The 19,353-nt window shown below is 39.4% G+C and overlaps 1 protein-coding gene across 4 annotated transcripts in view; it reads right to left on the reverse strand.

Annotated features, from left to right (window-relative positions):
• Window positions 1-19,353, reverse strand: part of ccny (cyclin Y) — a 40,865-nt gene that overhangs the window by 4,084 nt on the left and 17,428 nt on the right. Inside the window, exons 2-11 of one of the 4 annotated variants that reach the window (XM_042510458.1) lie at window positions 12,522-12,596; window positions 11,070-11,090; window positions 9,509-9,543; window positions 9,312-9,335; window positions 8,656-8,756; window positions 8,043-8,078; window positions 7,543-7,600; window positions 7,035-7,154; window positions 2,977-3,143; window positions 514-676 (exon numbers count right to left, since the gene is read on the reverse strand). In XM_042510458.1, the coding sequence (XP_042366392.1) occupies window positions 514-676; window positions 2,977-3,143; window positions 7,035-7,154; window positions 7,543-7,600; window positions 8,043-8,078; window positions 8,656-8,756; window positions 9,312-9,335; window positions 9,509-9,543; window positions 11,070-11,090; window positions 12,522-12,596 (800 nt within the window). The remainder of the gene's footprint in view (window positions 1-513; window positions 677-2,976; window positions 3,144-7,034; window positions 7,155-7,542; window positions 7,601-8,042; window positions 8,079-8,655; window positions 8,757-9,311; window positions 9,336-9,508; window positions 9,544-11,069; window positions 11,091-12,521; window positions 12,597-19,353) is intronic. The other 3 variants (XM_042510459.1, XM_042510460.1, XM_042510461.1) reach the window with 3 other exon arrangements.

Below are 19,353 nucleotides of genomic sequence, written 5' to 3' on the forward strand. Positions count from 1 at the left end.
TTAAGGACCTATTTTGAGAACTGCAATTCATTTATCTTTGATCCATTTTATTAATCTATTTTTATGGACACAGCTCTCTACCTTCTTTTTTCATTAATTGATTATTTCTTCTGCTTATTTATTTGCATTTTTTCTGAGATTTTTTTGTTTTTTGAATATTACATACAATTAAAAGCCTTGTATTTTATGTCTCCATCTGCTGGTGGTCAATCATGTTTCAAAAGCTTACTCTAGTGAGGGAGAGGCAGATGTTGAGGCAGTGAAGCTAATTACACAGCAACACAGTCCTACATCCTGTCCTTCACCCAGCACACGATCTGCAGCCTGTGTGTGCGTTGAAATGAGGCTCTTCAAAATACTCATTAGCTGGACGGCCTCAGTTAATTGTACTCCACATCCTCGGGCCACCGTAAATTGGGTTCAGATTTTTAGGATTTCTTTTTTTTGTCTGTATGACACAAACTGCCAAATCAAATGCCCTTTCTTGGTTTTTTTTGTACGTGTTTTACTCACCTCTAGTTTCTGGGCCTTCTCCCTGCTGAGGGGCTCCAGAGGGAAGCTGAGGTTGTTGGCCTCGGCCAGGGAGCGCAGGTCGAAGTAATACTTGGCGTAGACGCTGGACGGCACATTGATGTTGAACTGCAGCAGCTCCAGAAACTGGCGCTCCAGCTCGTTCCTTTTGTCAGAGAGAGACAGAGAGAGAGAGGACATGTGAGTTGAGAAGTGAGCTGAGATTGAAATAAATGTAGATCTTTGAAACTGAATTGTCTGTCTACAAATAAATTCTGTATAGAGAGACTCAAGAGGGGACAAAGAGGCTAGAGACGGGGTGCTAGAGCTCATGAGACCATCCTGGCAAATCCATCACCTCACACAGACAGTGGGTATTTTTTTTTTACATGTACAGCACTGACACACATTCACTGAATAAATCCCCAGTACACCCACCAAACATAAGCTTTTCCAAATACGAAAAGTGAATGATATCCAGGCAAAAGGGCTCTGAGCATAATGTTTAAAAAAGAATATTAATCCCACATCATGAAAATGCTATTGTCATGCTGCACAGCTCTGTGATCCCCTCTGCAGCGCTCTGACAGACACTTTCATCTGTTTATCTTCAGTCATGGCCCATTCATTTTGCATTGTAACCTGCAAAAGAAGCACTACCCATCTCTTCTTCCTAGCCTTTGTTCCCCACCCACAAACACTTACAGGCATGCAGCAACAGACGGGCTAAATTTAGACTCCACTGTAGCCAAACTCTGCCTAATAATGCTGCTTCTTTTTTATCTCACCATGGCACTCATTCAGCTATTCTCATCCATATCTTTTTGTGTTTCTCCGCTGCTCACAATTCTTCCCAGACTCCCCTGCAGTTAATTCACAAGTCAAGCTTGAGTGTGCTGGGGGTGGAAAGGGGAATTTAGCAGGTTATGTGCCTGAGCATGAATTTACAAAGACTAAAATTGATCTTCCGAGGAAATCTTTGGTCAAGCACTGAGTCACAGTCCGGTGACATGCCATATGGGAGCGCAGCAGAGCCACATGCTGGGCTCCTCTCACTGGAAAGAGTCCCAAACAGGTGGATCACAGTCATTGCTCTGTAAAAATCTGAGTCCAAGGACAAGAATATACAGCCAGAGTGTGAATGCAGCAGAGGTCAGTGGTCACGGGAGTGGCAACACGTCTACAGCATCATGTTCCCCCTTGGAATAATCTTGCCAAGATTCCTGAGGATTTAAGCGGATGTGAGACATGGCGGTGGGTCCTCATGCTAAAGATGCTCCTTCCCTGTCTGACACATGGCAATTTAGTTTGCAATTAAAGTAAACGTCCAGTTTAAGTCATGCCTCTCTTACTGTCAGCTTGTTTCAAGCTTGATTACATGACAGCATGTTGATTTCTACTATTGTTTTATTGGGAAAGGTGCAAGAATTACTGATATAAACTGGCAGCACTATAGTTCTACCTTCTGGTTTTTACTGACCTACATGCATATGTTTTGCTCTAACAAAGTGTAGATAACATCTTATTATGTGATAATACTTTATCATTAGGCTGAGCTGAATTTGAGCTGACAACCTACTGGATTGCTTGTTTTTTTTTTTTGGGCCGAATCCAAGAGCCACAACGGAAGATAAACTGGGCAGAGGTCACTCTAAGCATATCCAGGCCACTATACATGTGACTCTGAGCACCTCTTGAACTCAGGCTGACCCCTCAAACACAGACTATACTTAGCACAGAAGGCCCTGAACTTTAGTCACTATATGGGGCTGAAAACAGATACAGTAGAAAAGAGGAATGGTGAATAACAATGACTAAGAATGTATACCAAATGATGGCAACAGCATGTTTTAAGGAGAAAGTTATTTTTTTTATTGTTAAGGACATATTTAAATGATTGTAGTTTTTTAGTTTTTTTTTTTAGTTTTCTATGATAGTGAACTATTCATCTTCCAGTTTTTAGGCCATTTGTTGAATACAAGTAGTTACCTGGTTGGCAAATGCTCAATAACATTTTCCACCCAGATGATTACTGTCACTCACACATAAACTGAACCGGCAAGCTATTAAGTTAATATCTACTGCAGCCAATTTGTTTTGGCTCGCTCTCAATAGATTATGCAATGAAAATGAGAAGTTGGCTATAAAGGCTATGTGTTATTAATTGTGGGTAAGATAACATTTTTGTGCAGAGATGATAAAACACATCACTTTCCACCTTCATAACACGGCAGCCTAATTATCTTTGCACATTTCATGTTTAATAATCATTGTTATGCAAGAGGAAACAGTTTAAAAATAAGATACTTCAGAAACTAAATACTGTAAATGAGCCACCTGACATTTAGTGGAATTGTCTTCAGCCTACAGACCTTTTCTTTTATGCGTGCATTGTATCTTTTTGCCTTTCGGACAGCTTCCATATCAATAAAATGCACTTTTTTGGGCGTGTATGCAGCAACTCACATGTCCTCCACAGTAATATCCTTGAGAATTTGGCAGTAGTCGACATTCCAGACCGCCTGGTCGTCCCACACCTTAGATGCCAGGAGGATGGCGCCTAGCACGATACGCTTCCAGTTGGCAGGACAAATGTCGATCTCAGCGTAGGTCAGCAGCCTCTCCAAATAAACCTTGAACACAGAGATGTGTAAAATATAAATGTCTCATTACTGATGTTTTTTCACTTCTTTGAATATACAAAAGAATTCACATAACTGATATCCTTACAGATTCTGTCTTTTCTTCCATCTTATACATCCTTATTATATTGCATTTATAACAGCAGCTTGGATTACTGTGTTTAATTGGTCTCAGCTCTCTTTGTCTGCAATCCTTGCAGAGTTAGTTTGCTGCCATATTGTTCTGCAGTCTCCTGCCTACTCCTCCTCCAGGTAAAAACCACAATAACAACATGTCAGAAGCTGATGAAATCCAGCTTCCCCGGAGCTTACTCGTTAAAATATCCATGTGGATTGAAACGATCCCTCTCCCTGCCTCCCTCCCCGTTTCCATTTCGCTCTCTTTTTTTTCGGTAGCCAGAATTCCCACACAGTGTGCAGATCACAAAGCGCACAGAGCCCGCAGGCACCTCTTCCTTACAAGTTGGAATTCTTGTACAGAAGCTGATTCTTCTGATCCACTGATCATCATTTTGTTAGAAAGTAACTGTCGAGCATGAAAGCTGCAGTGATCTGCTGCATGGAGACGAATAAATGTCGAGCTTGCTAATGGCACCTACAGAATACCTTTCAGTTTTCTCACTAAAGCTTATGTGTCTTCCGCTACACACTCCTAAATAATATTGCAATGCGTCCCCCCCCATGCCTCTCTGTGTAATACATGTGCAAACATACACCTAATCACCTCCACCTTTCACTTCATCTCTTTTTATTTAATTTTGTGTATACTTTTAGTTTTCAGTATAAATTTGGTAATTTTATTGTGTAATCTTAATAAATATTTAACTCAAGCATACTACAGCCTACTTCATTTTTGTATATTTGGTATTTGTAACACTTTGGGTATTATAGCAGTATTTATGAACATATAATTTGCTATTGTTTGTAACAGATATGATCGATGCAGGCAATAAGTCTTATTCGTATAACAGCAATTTTCCTTGGCTGACTATGAACATTTTTCATTTTCCATAAATAAAATGTGCTGCAGGCTGAGCTGAATTCAGACCAGTTACAGTACCTTAAAGCTATGAAATCTGTCATTTCAAATGACAAGTCTGGAAAAAAACACACCAAAAAAAACTGCACAGATGCTGTATTTTTTTTATATGGCGGAGTGGAATTCACTGCACTCGACTTATTATAATTCTGTCTGAATCTGCACTGTGGCAATAGTGTCAGTGTTATGTGATTTAAAAACCCAAACAGAATCCTAGAAAATTGTTGGAAAGTAGACATCTGTTATATGACGACTATAACTTCTGGACATAAAATGATATCTTCATTTTTATATTTGTCATTTGGACAAATAGAGAGACAAAGAGAAGGGAGACATTGAGTAAAAAAAAAAAAAAAAAAAGACAATTTCATTTGGTTTGACTTGCCCACGAGCACAGCTCAGGTGGCTAATTGGACAAGTCATGCTGGGTTGGGCTTTGTGCCTGTAGGCAGTGCTAACCTATCTCTGTAGTGGCCCACAGCCTGCCAGCAGTCACCACATGTACTGTACACTCATCTGGCAGCAGGCAGCAAACACTGAAGAAGGCCTGCACAAAATGAGAGCCAGGCCACATGCTGAGTGATATGAATGCAACAGCACGGGGAGAAAACTATACAAACAAGCATGACAAATAATCCAGAGGCAGTGCGGCTGGCAAACAGCGGCCATGCGCAAATACATTTAATCATAATGATTTAATGTCTTGATTCCTGGGCCGATGTCATAGATGAGATTTGACACTAAACTAACCTCAGTTACAGGACTGGACTAAATGTTTATTAAGGATTAAACAACATATTTTTATATTTTAAACAAAAGTTAAACTGCACCGATTGTCACATCACATCTATTATTCAAATCAATGAGATGCTAAGGCACTTGATTTTCTGTTTATACTCCACTTGGTAAAACAGAGATATAATTTGACTAAATTCCTGATTGGTGGTTGTTTTAACTACCACACATCACAAGTCAGCATGCCCATCTTTAAACTCCATCCCGTTAACATGCAGTGTCATATTTAAACAATCAACTAATGAAACACATTCTGCTGAGATGACTGATAACATAGTGCTGGGCTATCCAGTTTGTGTAGCAAATATAGCTGTTGTCAAATATATCAATTTATTGATACATATTGATTCTGAATATTTGAATAAGTTTCAATACTTATTTTCTGGTACCAGCTGCACTTTCTTGCTCTCTCCTATTGTTAATATTCACTACATTCATTTTGTTGTTCTCTGCTACTAAATGATAAAAGAAAAGTTATGGTTAGTTATATTATGTCTTTTCTTTTTTAAAACTGAAATTAGTTGGCTGTAATGTTGATTTTCCCTGTGATATCATATATCAATAGTTTTAAAGATATACTGTTCCAAAGTTAGAAATTCCAGTATCGTGAAAACACTATAGGTAGATTAAAATACAGCAACAGTTAAACATATCAGTCTAATATGGGGTGTCTACAGTTATGCTCAAAGAAGGTGAATATTTCTAAACTAGTATCTTTTGTGTGACAAATCGATGACCTTGGTCCCCTGGAAATGTCTTTTGGTAAAGGCAGATTTTGAGCTGTGAAGCTGCATCTTTTCAAAGTGAAATGTGTTTTCTGTGTCAAGATCTTGGAGTCTTCACAAAAGGAGACATGCAGAGTTTCTGTCTCTTTGCCTTTTCCACCCCGTAGAGAAGCATTCCCTCTCCTATGATGTGGTGACTAGGAAGTGAAGGAAGACTCCACTGTCTAAAGTTAGCTGTGTCAGCTAAACTAACCCCATCACCACAAGCCAAAAGCCCTATTCAGTTACTGATGGCATGCCAGACTTTACTCAGGGGGACTGGAGGAGGGAGTGTGTGTGCCAGACCGTGCTATGTTTGTGCTCATGTGATGTATTAAAGTTTTTTGTTAGAGTACACCTAGAATAAAGACTTAGAAACTGGGCATCTGTATATTTACTATCCCACCACCGTTTGGACACAAGGGCCCACCCATAACATGCCCTCAACATATTTGTACATCTGTCAGGAAGCAAAGCAACTCAATACAAGGCCACCAGGCCAGCCGTATTAACCCCACATTTCCCAAGCCCTGGGGACACACGTGTCGGCCACAGCAACGAAGTGTAGAAAGAGATGTTTCTGGGCAGATGAGTGGGGAGGGAGAGAGAGTTCATTTCAACTGACAATGGCTGATAAAAGCTGGAAAAACATAAATATAACAAACATATACCGATAAACAAAACATAAAAATAATACAAACATATAAATTAGAAGTACGAGAAAAACAGCACAAGTTATTGACCTTATTTTGTGTTAACAGTGCATGTCTTCTTTTACTACTTGTATAATTAGATGTACTTTGATGTTAAAGATAAAAAAGTCAGGAGAGTAGAAATGAGACACAAGTAAAGCAGTCCTTGTTTTCATGTTTTTAACAAAGGTGAGCAGCTCAGGATGTCATAAGTTGTGGAGTGAGAACCTGCTGAACAGTAAAACACCAATTATATCCTTGCTCCAGGCGCAGTTTTCACACTATAGTCATTTTGAAAGGAAACTGCACAGATCAAACTGATCTTGTCACAGTTTTTGTATTATCCTCCAATCTTCTGTTCTCTCCTGTGAGAATTAGTAAAACTTTTCAACATTCTTGGGGACACAGCCCCTGGAAGGATTTATTGAGCATTTCATAGGATTCAGGAGGAAGAAATGAGGTCCAAAAATAAATGAGAAGTAAGGCAACAGATAGATGACAGCACATGACACCGGGGAGGGCAAAAAGAGAATCGGGAAGCAACACTCCCTCCTGGTGTCAGCATTGAAATAGACCGCAATCACACACTTACCAATGTGACAATGGCACACTCGGCGGTAAGCTGTGCAGCACTGAACAGCGTCCTGACAAAGCGGTAGATCTGCTTCTGCTCTGGGTCGTGTTTGTCATAATCAGGAGGAATTTCAGACTTCTAGAACAGAAGATGAACAAAATGAAAGACTCGGTGATCATAAAATCTGGTGGGATTGTTTACCAAAATAAAAGCACAAGCTGCTACTTAAGACTACAAATTTGTAATCATTTTGAGTAGAGTGCTTTATAGTTTTCAGATAAGGAGCATCAGACAAAGTGGTGATGTAATGTTTTGGACTGAAACTGTGCAATTGTTAAGCAATAAAAAAAGAACTGAAAATACATTTGAATGATCCAGATGGCTCCCAAGATTATGAGACAGATTTTCCCCCGTTATTTGATCCATTTGGGTATGTGCTGGTCATAAGCTTGTGTGGTTTGTCTTGCTGATGAGTACTGACAGTTTTACAGCGTTCACAGAAGTGTATCTTCAGTTAAGGCCTTACCGAGAGCGGGTGCAGTTTCTCATCGAAAATGTCTAACAACATTCTTCCGTCGACGTCTCTGGAATACAAACAGGTAAAAGGAACATCAGAGTATGATAGATACAAAAAAAAACAGATGGCATGAGAGTCATTTCATTTAAAATATGACTTCATCCACTAAAGTGTCAATAAACCATTTGTGGGGATTTATCTGCACTTCAAACAGCTACACTTCATGGGGTTCCTTTCTGTTTTGGTGAATTAGACAAAGAAAAGGTTGTCTCTACACTCCTCTACAAGAGCACATGTTAGTGTGAGAGATGTTCAGTTCACTGAGGCTTCACATGAAGCCAGACAACAAACAGAATGTCACCATATCTAAAGAGTTTGACATTTCAGCATAAGCACTGGGAGCCAAAGGGTTCATACTTGTGTGCTAACCTCTGATGCTGATAGTTGATGCAGGATTGTGAAATGGACAGAAATTAATTCTCAAAAATGAATGAAAACACGTATCATACCTGTTCTTTATGTGGTAGTATATTGCGAGAGCTACGCTGTAAAAGAAAGAAAAAGGCATTACAATTTATTTAAAATAAAAACCAGGATAATATGTCAATGAGCCAAATATTTCTTCTCATTGTGGACAGATATTGCAACATTAGATTATGACTTCCTTCACATTTGGCAAATACAGCTAAGAACAAGGGTTAGGGAAAGTAACAATGCACTTGAACACTGCAATATGTTTGTGATACTGTATCAATTCTAAAAATATTTTAAATTTTTAATGCAAAGATTCATAGTAGTGATTCATTTTGTGTTGTGTTTACATCTAAACCAGGAGATCCTTTAGTGTTGTAATCGATCTTTAGCCATTTGACTCTTCCACTCCAATTTAACAACTTATCACTTGCGCAAACACAAATAACACCGTTCTACGAAACAGGCAGAGTCATAAAGGGTGCATCGCTATCATTGACGGTTTTCCTAAATTTAGATTATGATTTTAAGAAAGTGCAATATATTGTCTTGCTTACAGTACTGTAATGTATAACAATTTATCCAATCATGTAGCGGTAAGAGTCATTTGGTCAGATTCTTACAAAAACACAGCGCTACTTATGTGATTACCATTTGATGGTGTATTTGAGGTTGGGCTGACTGACAGTGCTGTCATCGAGGAATATGGTGGAACAGGAGCTGTACTTCCGTCTCACCGGACCTGGATGATGCTGAAATTCACACATACATACGTACATACAGACAGACAGACACACATCAATCTCTATTTCGGTCATACTCGGACCGGCCAAGAGGCCTGCTGACAGCCATGAAAAGTAGGGCACCTGTAAGCCCACAAACTAATTCTGCCTGTCCTCTGTCAGCGTCTGACATGACTGCATGCAGGAATGGCATTTATGGTGGAGTGCATCTTCAGAGGAGCCCAAGACTTAGTTTAGTGATGACGTTTCTTTAATTAATTTCAATTCATCTTCATGCTTAAAATAAAAAGACTATTTTCAAGATGAGAACTTCACTAATTCATCACTAAAAAACTGCATATTTCACCAATTCCTGCACTTGGGGCTGAGGGAGGGATGAACAAAGATGAACTGCACCATGACGTGATGAAACAGTTGTGACTTCATTATTTTTCTACATCTAAGTAATGACATTTATCTTCATCCTCTACACATATGACTATGACTGTAAGTGTGTGGTTTAAAGAGGGAGGGACAATGATTGGAAGGGCTGGATTATTTTAGAGATCATTTTGAGGACTTTACCTTGTTTTCCGAAATGTGTGTGAACTTGCAAAAAATACAAGACATCAAAATCACCATTTGCACTATTATAATATTCACACTGCATTACACAATCAAATAATTGACAGTTGAATAATAAAATCAACTTTAAGCCTTTGTGTAGGATCCACTACTGCCATTTTTATTGTATCATTTACAATGTCCTTTATCTTACTTACATGGTTGATGTAAAGGCTCTTTCGTTTTTCTCGAACTGCAAAGGAAGATAAGAGAAGAGTGGTCAGTGTTGTCTAGCAGCATCACACACTTCAAGCTCTGTGTGAGTGCAGTACACAACCCTCACAGACAGGGAGCAGCATTTATCCAGGGTTTATAAGTTCCCCTATCAATAGAGAATGTGAGAAAAATTGGATGAGCAGCTTTTTCCTTTCTAATTATTCTGCAGAACATTAACAAAGCATGGCAGCTTTAGCAAACAGCATTTTTAATATGAAAAAAGAACATTTCAAAGCCTGTTTTTTCTCCTGCTACATTGGAAATCGTATTTTAATGCGTGGGAATGGGTATGAGCTAATTATTTAATCCATTCATCATTTTTGGCCTACATGAGACCAAATTAAATGAAGCATACTCACTTGTTTCATTCATGAGAAGATTGTCATTTGAGCTACTCTGTTGCATATAGCTCTGCTCATTTGCAATGCTAATTCTGCTTAATGGACATGATGATTTGTTAGTTTTACAGAGCCCACTTCACTGGGGGCACAGCATAACACACACACATACACGTACACAGCTGTGTGTCATGTCTGTTTGTGCATCCATGTGTGTCGATATGTGTATGTTCGCTCTGATGTAGGAGAATACACAAGGGGGGGAAGATCGCTGGCAAAGCAAAGTGGAGCAGATGCAGAGCGCAGCATCACACATACAGTGACGTAGCAAGCTGTCTGGCGCCTCTTATCCCGGCGCTGTCTGTCTCTCACCTCCCTGACACACACACGCTCTAAAGCACATGTTGTTTTTTTTCCTCTGGGCAGTCGTGACTGTAAGCGCTGCTTTCTAGTAAAAAAGCGGCCTCTTACATCATAATTAAGGCTGCAAATGTTAGTGAAAAAATATATATATCTATATCTTCTATATATCTTTTTTCAACACATCAGCAATAATACATTTAATATTCTCCTTAACCCTCGTAATGTCCTCCCGATTGCCATACACCTCCTCTGGGGTCATTCTGACCCTGCCCTGTTTTGACTGTTATTTAAAGCATATTGTATAAATTGTCAATCAATTCTGTATTACACCTTTAGTCTTACTTCAGTCCAACCCATTACCATACATTTTTCCCTTCGTTCTGGAATTTATGGCCAATAGACCTTGTACATAAGTATAAAAAACATATTTTGATGGCAAAAGATTTCATTTGGTGTCAGACCCCAAGGACAACACGAGGGTTGTTAAGAGCGTGCTGTGATGTTTGTGTCAAATCACAGTGTAAATCTCCTGGTTTAATCCCAACTTTTACTTCACAAACACAATTTTTTGGTGCCCTATTCACACTGGTGCATCCCATAGACCGACATGCACACTGGCACAAAACACACACACATATAATAATGTCAGCAGTTCAGCAGTGAAGGCACGTCATCCGCTAACAGACAACCAAACAGATCAAGTACAAGAATACAATAAAGCTTGTGACCACATGAAAAGAGCCAGGGCACACAGTAAGCATAGAGCTACCCGCCTACTGAGACCGGACACACACATGCTTACCTCTCTTGCTGGGCACAGCAACTGAAAAAACACAAAGTCCAAATTGTCTCTGTGTCCTGCATTGGTATTTATGTACAATGTGGTGATAAAACAGGCCAGCAGATATTCACACAAGAGCTTGATAACGCTAATAAAAGAGCATCAGCGCCTGAAATCAGATCAATCTATCAGCCTTCAGGCTATAAACTCTTCAGCTAAACCAGCTTTTCTCCAGTGAGTGCAAACGGCACAATATCAGGCCTCTTATCATCAAAGTAAAGAGATTATGGCTAAACTGAAGCTCAGAAACCAACTTCATCACATTTCAGTTGATTAAAATGCATTACTGCCACTCTGAAAGGTCCACGCTGCGACAGGATCAGTCTCTTAGCCTGATAGAGATGATCAAAACACCCCGGTGGGTCTCAAAAAATCTGACGCAAAGGCAGCTGGTGTGAAACTTCCACAGGAACCTGCCTGGAGCCTTTACAGTGGATGAAAGCATGTTGATCAACAGTACTTTTGAAAAAGCTCCACATCTAAAATCCCTGCATCAGTGAAACAGCTTGCTTGCCCACAAAGCTAGCGGCATATGTCATTGTTTGACTTGCATGACTTTGAAACATAAAGATACTTTGAAATTATTTTTCGCAGGCCGCGTTATCGCTTAATGTGCAATCTGCCGCATACAGAAACGCTGCTCTTGGGATGACTCCTCTCAGCAGGGTTTTTAAGAATCAGTGGCAATTGATAAAAACAGATACAATCAGCATGAATGGTCAAAGAGGCCCTGAGGGAGTTGGGGAAGAGAGACGGTTTAAAGTGGCATAAACATTATAAAAAATATACTAAAGATTTTTGATGGAACTATGTGAGTTGTGTCTGTCTGATGTCTTTCTATGGATGGTCACTTTACTGCAGGTTTCATTTTTAAACCTGCAAGCTGTGTGGAACTGTATCCAAGCAGTATGATTACACATATTTGTAATGGACTGATGCTTTTTGCATGCAATTATATCAAGGTAATGGATGGAGCATCATTTCGCAGTGCTTTAAAATTGCACAATTAATTTTTTAAACTTCATACTTCAAATGGAATTAATATACTATTCTTACAGCCATCAGAGGGTAACGAACTGAATAATCCAAAAGCAAAGGCGATAAGAAACTCTTTCTACAAACCTGTGGATGACACTACTGCTAGTGAGAAATCACCAATTAGTCTTACACTATTTATTTTGGTTTTGTATAACTTTATAGGGGCAAAAATACCATTATAAGAACACAGAGCAATATTACAACAACCATGGCTCACACTTCATCAGTGTCATCTGATATTATTAATAATCATCTATTATTATGGCCCCAGAGAGATTTCACATGGCTTTTGCAAACACCTTGCAAGTTTTCAACACAGTCACCAACAATCCCTATCGATTTTTAGGCCTTGCTTTAGGTTGGTTAGATGCTCACCGTCAGTCTGTGACTTGCTGAGGAAGATGGTGCTGGCCCGGGGATGATCTGAGGGATTGTACTCCATAGGCAGATCTGAAAAAAAAGAGGAAAGAAAACAGTCTGAAGGGCAGCATTTAAATTATACATTTACAGAGTTTAATTCCAGACTGATAGGCATACTATTTCAAAAACCCCAACAACCAACCACAAAAACATTTTCCCTGTGAGTTTGCATCCTGTTTGTTTAAGAAGATTTCAAGTTGTAAAAATGAAACTCAACAGAGTGTACAGTGATCATCAGTATGTTAGGAATAGTAAGCACGAGGATGTGAAGAATAACAAAAACACACTCTAATAACCTTTTATTGTGAGGTTAAATGTGTGGGATTGGCTTTAGGGTTAACCACCTCTCTAGCAATGAACTGAAGTGAATGGAAAAACAATCTGTCAGCCAGCAGTTTGCTGCAGCAGCGCTGTGTAAACGGCGGTTTGTAAATCGATGTGCTAAGCAAACACACCAGAAAGGTATAGATTTGTTTTAGATCATTGTCTGTGTACACATACCTCCCAGGATCAACTGCCAGATTAGACAGTAGAAACCACAATGAGTCACAAGAAAGAGATCTTTGAGCATTCGGTGGAACTCTATCTGAGTCTGACACTAACTGGTGCAGATATACAGTAGGTATCTGATACCAGGTATTCTCTGTCACAATGTCTGCAACTTCTTTACAGACATATGAAACAGGTACAAATGTGACTAATATCCGAATAACTGAGTTAATATGAAAATGTGCATTAAAACAGGACCCCTACAATGAAATTTAAGACTAAAATTCTGTATTGGCTTGCCTTCAGTACTATTTGAGCACATTTTTTAAAATTTACACCGACTGTCTTTATTATGGAGAGGTTATAAAACAGGATGTTTGTCAAATATAAATACAACAATGCATTTTTAGAGTAAAAGTGACTAAAGTCTGTAGAATAAATTCATGATTTTTTACAAGTATGTATCTTTACATTAGTATTATCAGATTGTTAAGATGTTAAAAATCTATTTGTCCCCATGACCTCATCTATCTGGTTTCCTTACTGAAGTGTCTGTTTTTTTCTCACTCATTTTTAATTTTAACACGTCACATGTTAAACCTCTGATGGTTACAGAGAATGTGACTGCTTCTGGCTAAATGGTGCTTAACTGGTGTTTCACAGTGTGAAACAGTGTGTTTTAGTGCTGCAAAAAAATGTTGTTTTTTTAATTTTCATTAAGAATTAATCTATTTTGAGCAGCTGATTAATCTTTTATTAATTTTAATAATCTTTTTTTTTATTATTCTTTTCATATATGATATTACCAGTCAGCTTTTCATTTTTGCTTTAACATCTTCCTTTGTTAGACGTGCATGTGTCAGACCAGAACCAGCAACACACACTGCTGCCAGGCAGATCGCTGCTATGTAATACCACTTAATGTATCAATTTTGTGCCGTAGTTCTTTGCCCTAATTAAGTCCCGCTGGCAAGTTTTTATTAAATTATAAACAAGACATTTACAAAGAAGAGTTGGAATTTGGTTGATTCTTGCACTTGCATTCTTGTGTTTTCAGCCTGCAGTCATTGGGTTCATAGCTGCAGTGAAACCGAGCCTACACGTGTTTGAACAGTGGATTGGAAGTATATCTCCACAGCTGCCTGACTTTTATGGTAGCCTGGTGAAGGGATTTAATATCTTTAACAACCTTAGATTAAACATTTGTTGACATATGATTATTATCATATTCCAGTCTAGGTTAATCATTGACTAAAACTGTAATAATAAGACTTAAAATTGCAACACAGACAAGACACACTAAAATTTAACACACTAAAAAAAGGAAGAAAAAAAACAGTGTGGGGTGGTGACCCCATCTTCAGCTTCCTGGTTTCTCGGATGATGTCATTTAAAAACAAGAAGGGTCAGAAGGGGCCAACACCCAGACAGACTAATAGAGAGAAAGAGAGAGACAGAGGAAGAGTGGCAAGCTGATAATGACAGAGAAAAGGGCGAAAAGGACAATGGAGCTGAGAATGAAGTGATGAGAGTGACAGATTTGAAACATGACTGACAGGGAGAGAGGAGACAATAGGGGCAGGGCGAAGAGAAAAATCATAAAGGAGAATAGAGATGAGAGAGGATGAGTCGAAGCAGATGAAAAAGGGAAATTGGAAATCATGATGGAGATAAAAAGCAAAGGTAAGGAGAAACTGGAGAGAATGACAGGTTAGTTTGCAACCAGCTTCGTTGTAAACCTTTAAGGACTGAGCATTGTTGATGTGAAACATTTAGTTGAGATTTACCACTAAAACACAATGTTTAATGATGTCTGCAGAGCAAACTTCAGATCACACAGCCACTCTCAGTACACTGCAGGTTACACATGCTGCTATTGTGTCCTAACTCTTTTGAACTACTGTCTTTTTGTGTTCGAGGGCCACTTAAAGAGCCTCAAAGGACACACACACACACACACACACACACACACACACACACACACACACACACACACACACACACACATTGCCACGATGTAGGAGGAAGTGACACACTGAAGTGCTGAATAAAAGATGGGTGTGTGGGAAGAAGCAAAGAGCAGTAAAGGAGAGCTGAAGGTGGATTAATGATGTTGCGCACGCCACTCACCCGATAGTGACGTGTGCAGTACACACATGGCACACTCACATATACATCTGCAACACACCACTTGCAATTAACTATTAAATGTCTACTTTAGAGATGCACAGAATTTGGAGCTTTTTTTTTTTCAAAACTACCGACGATGTCACATTTTTAACGCAGGAAGCGGACTGGCCACAGACCCAGGGAGTGTCCTTCTACATGGCTGGTGTCAGTGACCTTTGGTTTGGTTCCACCCATCCCCAGTTTTCTCCAACCTGTGGTAGACGAATGCACCCAACTTCCTGCATTTCAGGAAGCCGAGAGGAAATGAAGTAAGGGGTGACGGTTACACATTGTTAGGGAGGTAGGCTGAACAAAGAGTGGAGGGAATACAGTAGGTCAGTGTGTGGATGTAAGCCAGATGTGTGTGTTAAGTTCTACCATTTACTCTCCTTCCAAAACCCTGCCGAAAACACATTTACAGAAAGACAGATATCAAAAGCCCTCACTTCCATAGCTCTCCTCTGATAAATAAAAACAGAGGAGATGTTTTCCCCATGCAATCTAGTTTTCCCCATGCATGTTTTCCCCATGCAATCTAGAGACTCTGTCTTGTTTGATTTTCCAGAACATTTAGGCTGTTACAAAATGTATCAACACTGCAAATTACAAATGGCATGTAGCATGATAAAGGCTTTATACATACAGGGGGCAATATGAATACAGAGATCTGGATACAGTATTGGAGGCAGGACTCTGTTCGTTATGGGAGTTGCTGGTGGAGGGAGCCAAACTGGTTCAACTGCAGCATATAAAACTGCATGGATGATCCGTGGATGAACAGCACTGTTTCCGCACTTAGCGACCGAGCTACTTGTGGTTTAGCACTCTGTTAACTTGACTGGGAATAAAATGATTTAAACTTGCCGCTCTTCTAGACTCTCCAAATGTTACTGGACTGAATGGATCAAAGTCAGATAGTGAAAAGTCATTTTGTGGCGATTGTGATGCTTAAAAAATGTATCCACTGATTTACAGATATCTCTTTTGCCATGAAAGTCAATGGAGTATTTTAACCATGCCATCATGTGACAATGTTGCCACTGTAAAAATATGCTTCAAAACCTGACACACTTCCTAGGGGCCTATAGAGAGGCTGTCTTTATTCATATATTTGGTTATTTTCCCAAACGTATTTATTGAGTTGGGAATCTGTATGAATTTTACACTGATTTCATTAATGCCACACTTTTTAAAAATTACATTTTAAATGTATGTATGACAGATTATTAGCCTCTGTCTCAGGACAGTATTGCTCGGATTTTTGCACTTGATTTTTACAATTTGAAACAAAAACTGTTCATTATTTTTTTAAACGTTTTACTTAACTTTACAAAACCAGTAAATCACTGCTGTCTCTTCTCCAGGAGATTATCAATATTCAAAATTCATTCAAATACAAGATCAAGTTAGTGGGATGAATTTTTCCTCCTCCATATCATTATATTTAGCAGCTACACTGGCCTGCACACAGTGCTCGCATCACAAAGATCCATCTTTTCCAGTCTGTCTGCATAGTGTTTTCAGCGAGGAGAGGACTTTATACGTTCACAACAGTCTTTTTTTTAGAACTTGTGACTCTTATAGAATCATCAAGATAAGAAATTCTTCAGGCATCGTTTACATAACTTTTTCTTCGCACCTCTCATCTGTGTAGGACCTGGCGGATGTTATTCAAAAAACATCCTTGGTTCAGTAGATCACAGCTGCCACCTGTGCCTCATTTTGAACCAGGAAAGCACTGAAACCTCAGCCAGCTGCAACAACCTGCAGGACAAGAGGAAACTGATGCTGTTTCTACTGCTGTTAGTTACATTGTGGACAGGAATGTCTGTATTATTGTGGTTAGCAGTTAGCTGGCATGCTGCCTGCCTGCCCTCTGAGCATATCATGAGGGTGGCTTCGGGTTGCAACATCAGCCCAGACAGGAAGGCCCTTTGCAGGGTTTTGGCTGCCCAGCTGAGGTGCCTGCCTGAGGGGATCCAGATGGCACGGCGCGGCACGGCACCGCCCGCCTGTCAACATCATGCTATCAAAGAATACGCCCACATGGTTAAGATAAGAAGCACACAGCACATCATGTAATGGGGTGTTTGAGAAAAAAGCACAAGATGTAGCTGCTGTTTGAAAATAGATATGAAAAGGAACGCCGAGCTCCTGCAGCATGCAGTTATTGTGACGCTGGATACTATTTTTGTTGATTGTGTTGATGCTGAATCTGGGTTGACCACTGATGTGTGATGATTTGGGATCTTAAAACAATTTTACTCAATCAGTCTTGGGCTAAACCTTTCTTAGAGTTCAGTATTTCACTGAATGATTTTAGCCATTAATCAATACCAATACTGATATATCCACTTTTTTCCCCACCTAATTTTTGGTGATCATCAAGTCTCTTCTGTAGTGGAATTACCATCATAATATGCATACTCTTGTCGTGAATAAGTAAAATACTTCAATTTAGGGTTGATATTTTGTACGTTTACTTTGTCCATTACAATAAATATATAATCTATATATATATCGGTTGGTGATGTCGGCAGAAATCATCAATAAATCATGTTGGCCAATTCCAATATGTCACTTTAAAGCCACTATCTGCCCATACTGGTGACGTACCAATATTATCGTGAATCACTGTTTTTTTTTCTCACTGTAAAGCAAAGTCATCTGTCTCTAAAGCAGCATAAAGAATAGTTATGTTATATCAATGACAGTCACAAAAAAATGTAAATTCATATATTCTACACTTATCATCCACTTTAATTGTGTTGCGGTGTATTGACATGCAGACTTTGCCTGTATTTTCATATTTATTTCTTACTTTCCTGTGTTGGGAATGTTCCTGGGGAACAGCGCACAGGTGAAGTTGGGACTTTATAAAAAGATAGCAACCGGGTGCCAGAGGTAAGCAGCACACAGTCAAGAAAAGCTACAAAAATTGTGGCCACAGTGCAGAAAAAACGCAAATATATATATATATAGCAAGGTGAAACGCCAAACGGTTAGCTTTCAGTTTCACTGGTAATACTGTTTACAAGCAATACAATTCCTGCACAGCATACCTTAAAGCTATTGCTCCATTTGACTACTGTATCACTCTCTCTGGCTCCTTCTCCTGTCTCACCTTGAATCTCATCCATCTGCTCTCTGGTATGAAACAGCCTCTGGAGTGCAGTTTGGAGAAGCAAAGCACACAGTTTTGATGTAATACTTATCACAGCGGAACCTTTATGACTGCTGCACCAAATATAACTGTGAGTTGGCCCTCTTGTGTAAGTGTGTGTGTGTGTGTTTGTCTTGTAATGTGAGAAAGAAGAGAAGCAAGACATCAGATAGAGAGGACGCAGGCCATAACATGCTCAGTGGGCATTGTTAGTGGAGGTATATGCTGTGAATGTGCAACAGAGGGCAGATCTTGACCGTTAAGTGGCTCTCACCTTGGATATCAGAGCACTTTGCAGAGGACAGAGGAGACTCGACTCTGCTAACCCTGCACCTCTGTGAAAGTTTGTTATCTGTATTGTAGCTTTCACCACTGTATCAGTTAATGATACAGCCACTGTGTTTGTATTTGAAGTGAGTGTGCGCGATAAGAAGGAGCAGGCCAGAGTTAAAGCTGCACTGATAACATTTTTATGTAGAGAAACACCTTAATAGCAATATCCCATCTGCTCACATTCCCCTGAAGGGAGAGATAAACAAAAAAAACTGCATTTTTTAACACCCCATATTCATTAAGTGTGAAGTCATTATTTTCCTGGATTCATTTGCTGTCGCTTAATTTCTGGACTCTGAATTGGCAAAATGAACATTTCTAAAACTCAAAAGAGAGGCAGGTTTAACCAGTGGTTAGAGATAATAAATGAAAACCAAGTGAACAAAAGACTATTGCTTAAATGACTCACCCTCCTTTTAGCTCTCTCTACACAGACATGATCACACACAATAATAAAGCAAAAAAACCCCAGCAACATCATCACAGATCTTCCTAACAGCTTAAACTGCCCCTGAGCTGGTATCATTGATCGACAACATCTGCCAAACTCGGCGCAGTGCTGCAGACTCATCAGAGAAAAAGAGCTGAGCTTTTATCAAAGGAAAGCCAACAGGGACGAGAAGATGGAGGGGA

Source organism: Plectropomus leopardus, chromosome 21 (assembly GCF_008729295.1).
Source record: "Plectropomus leopardus isolate mb chromosome 21, YSFRI_Pleo_2.0, whole genome shotgun sequence".
Lineage (NCBI taxonomy): Eukaryota > Metazoa > Chordata > Actinopteri > Perciformes > Serranidae > Plectropomus > Plectropomus leopardus.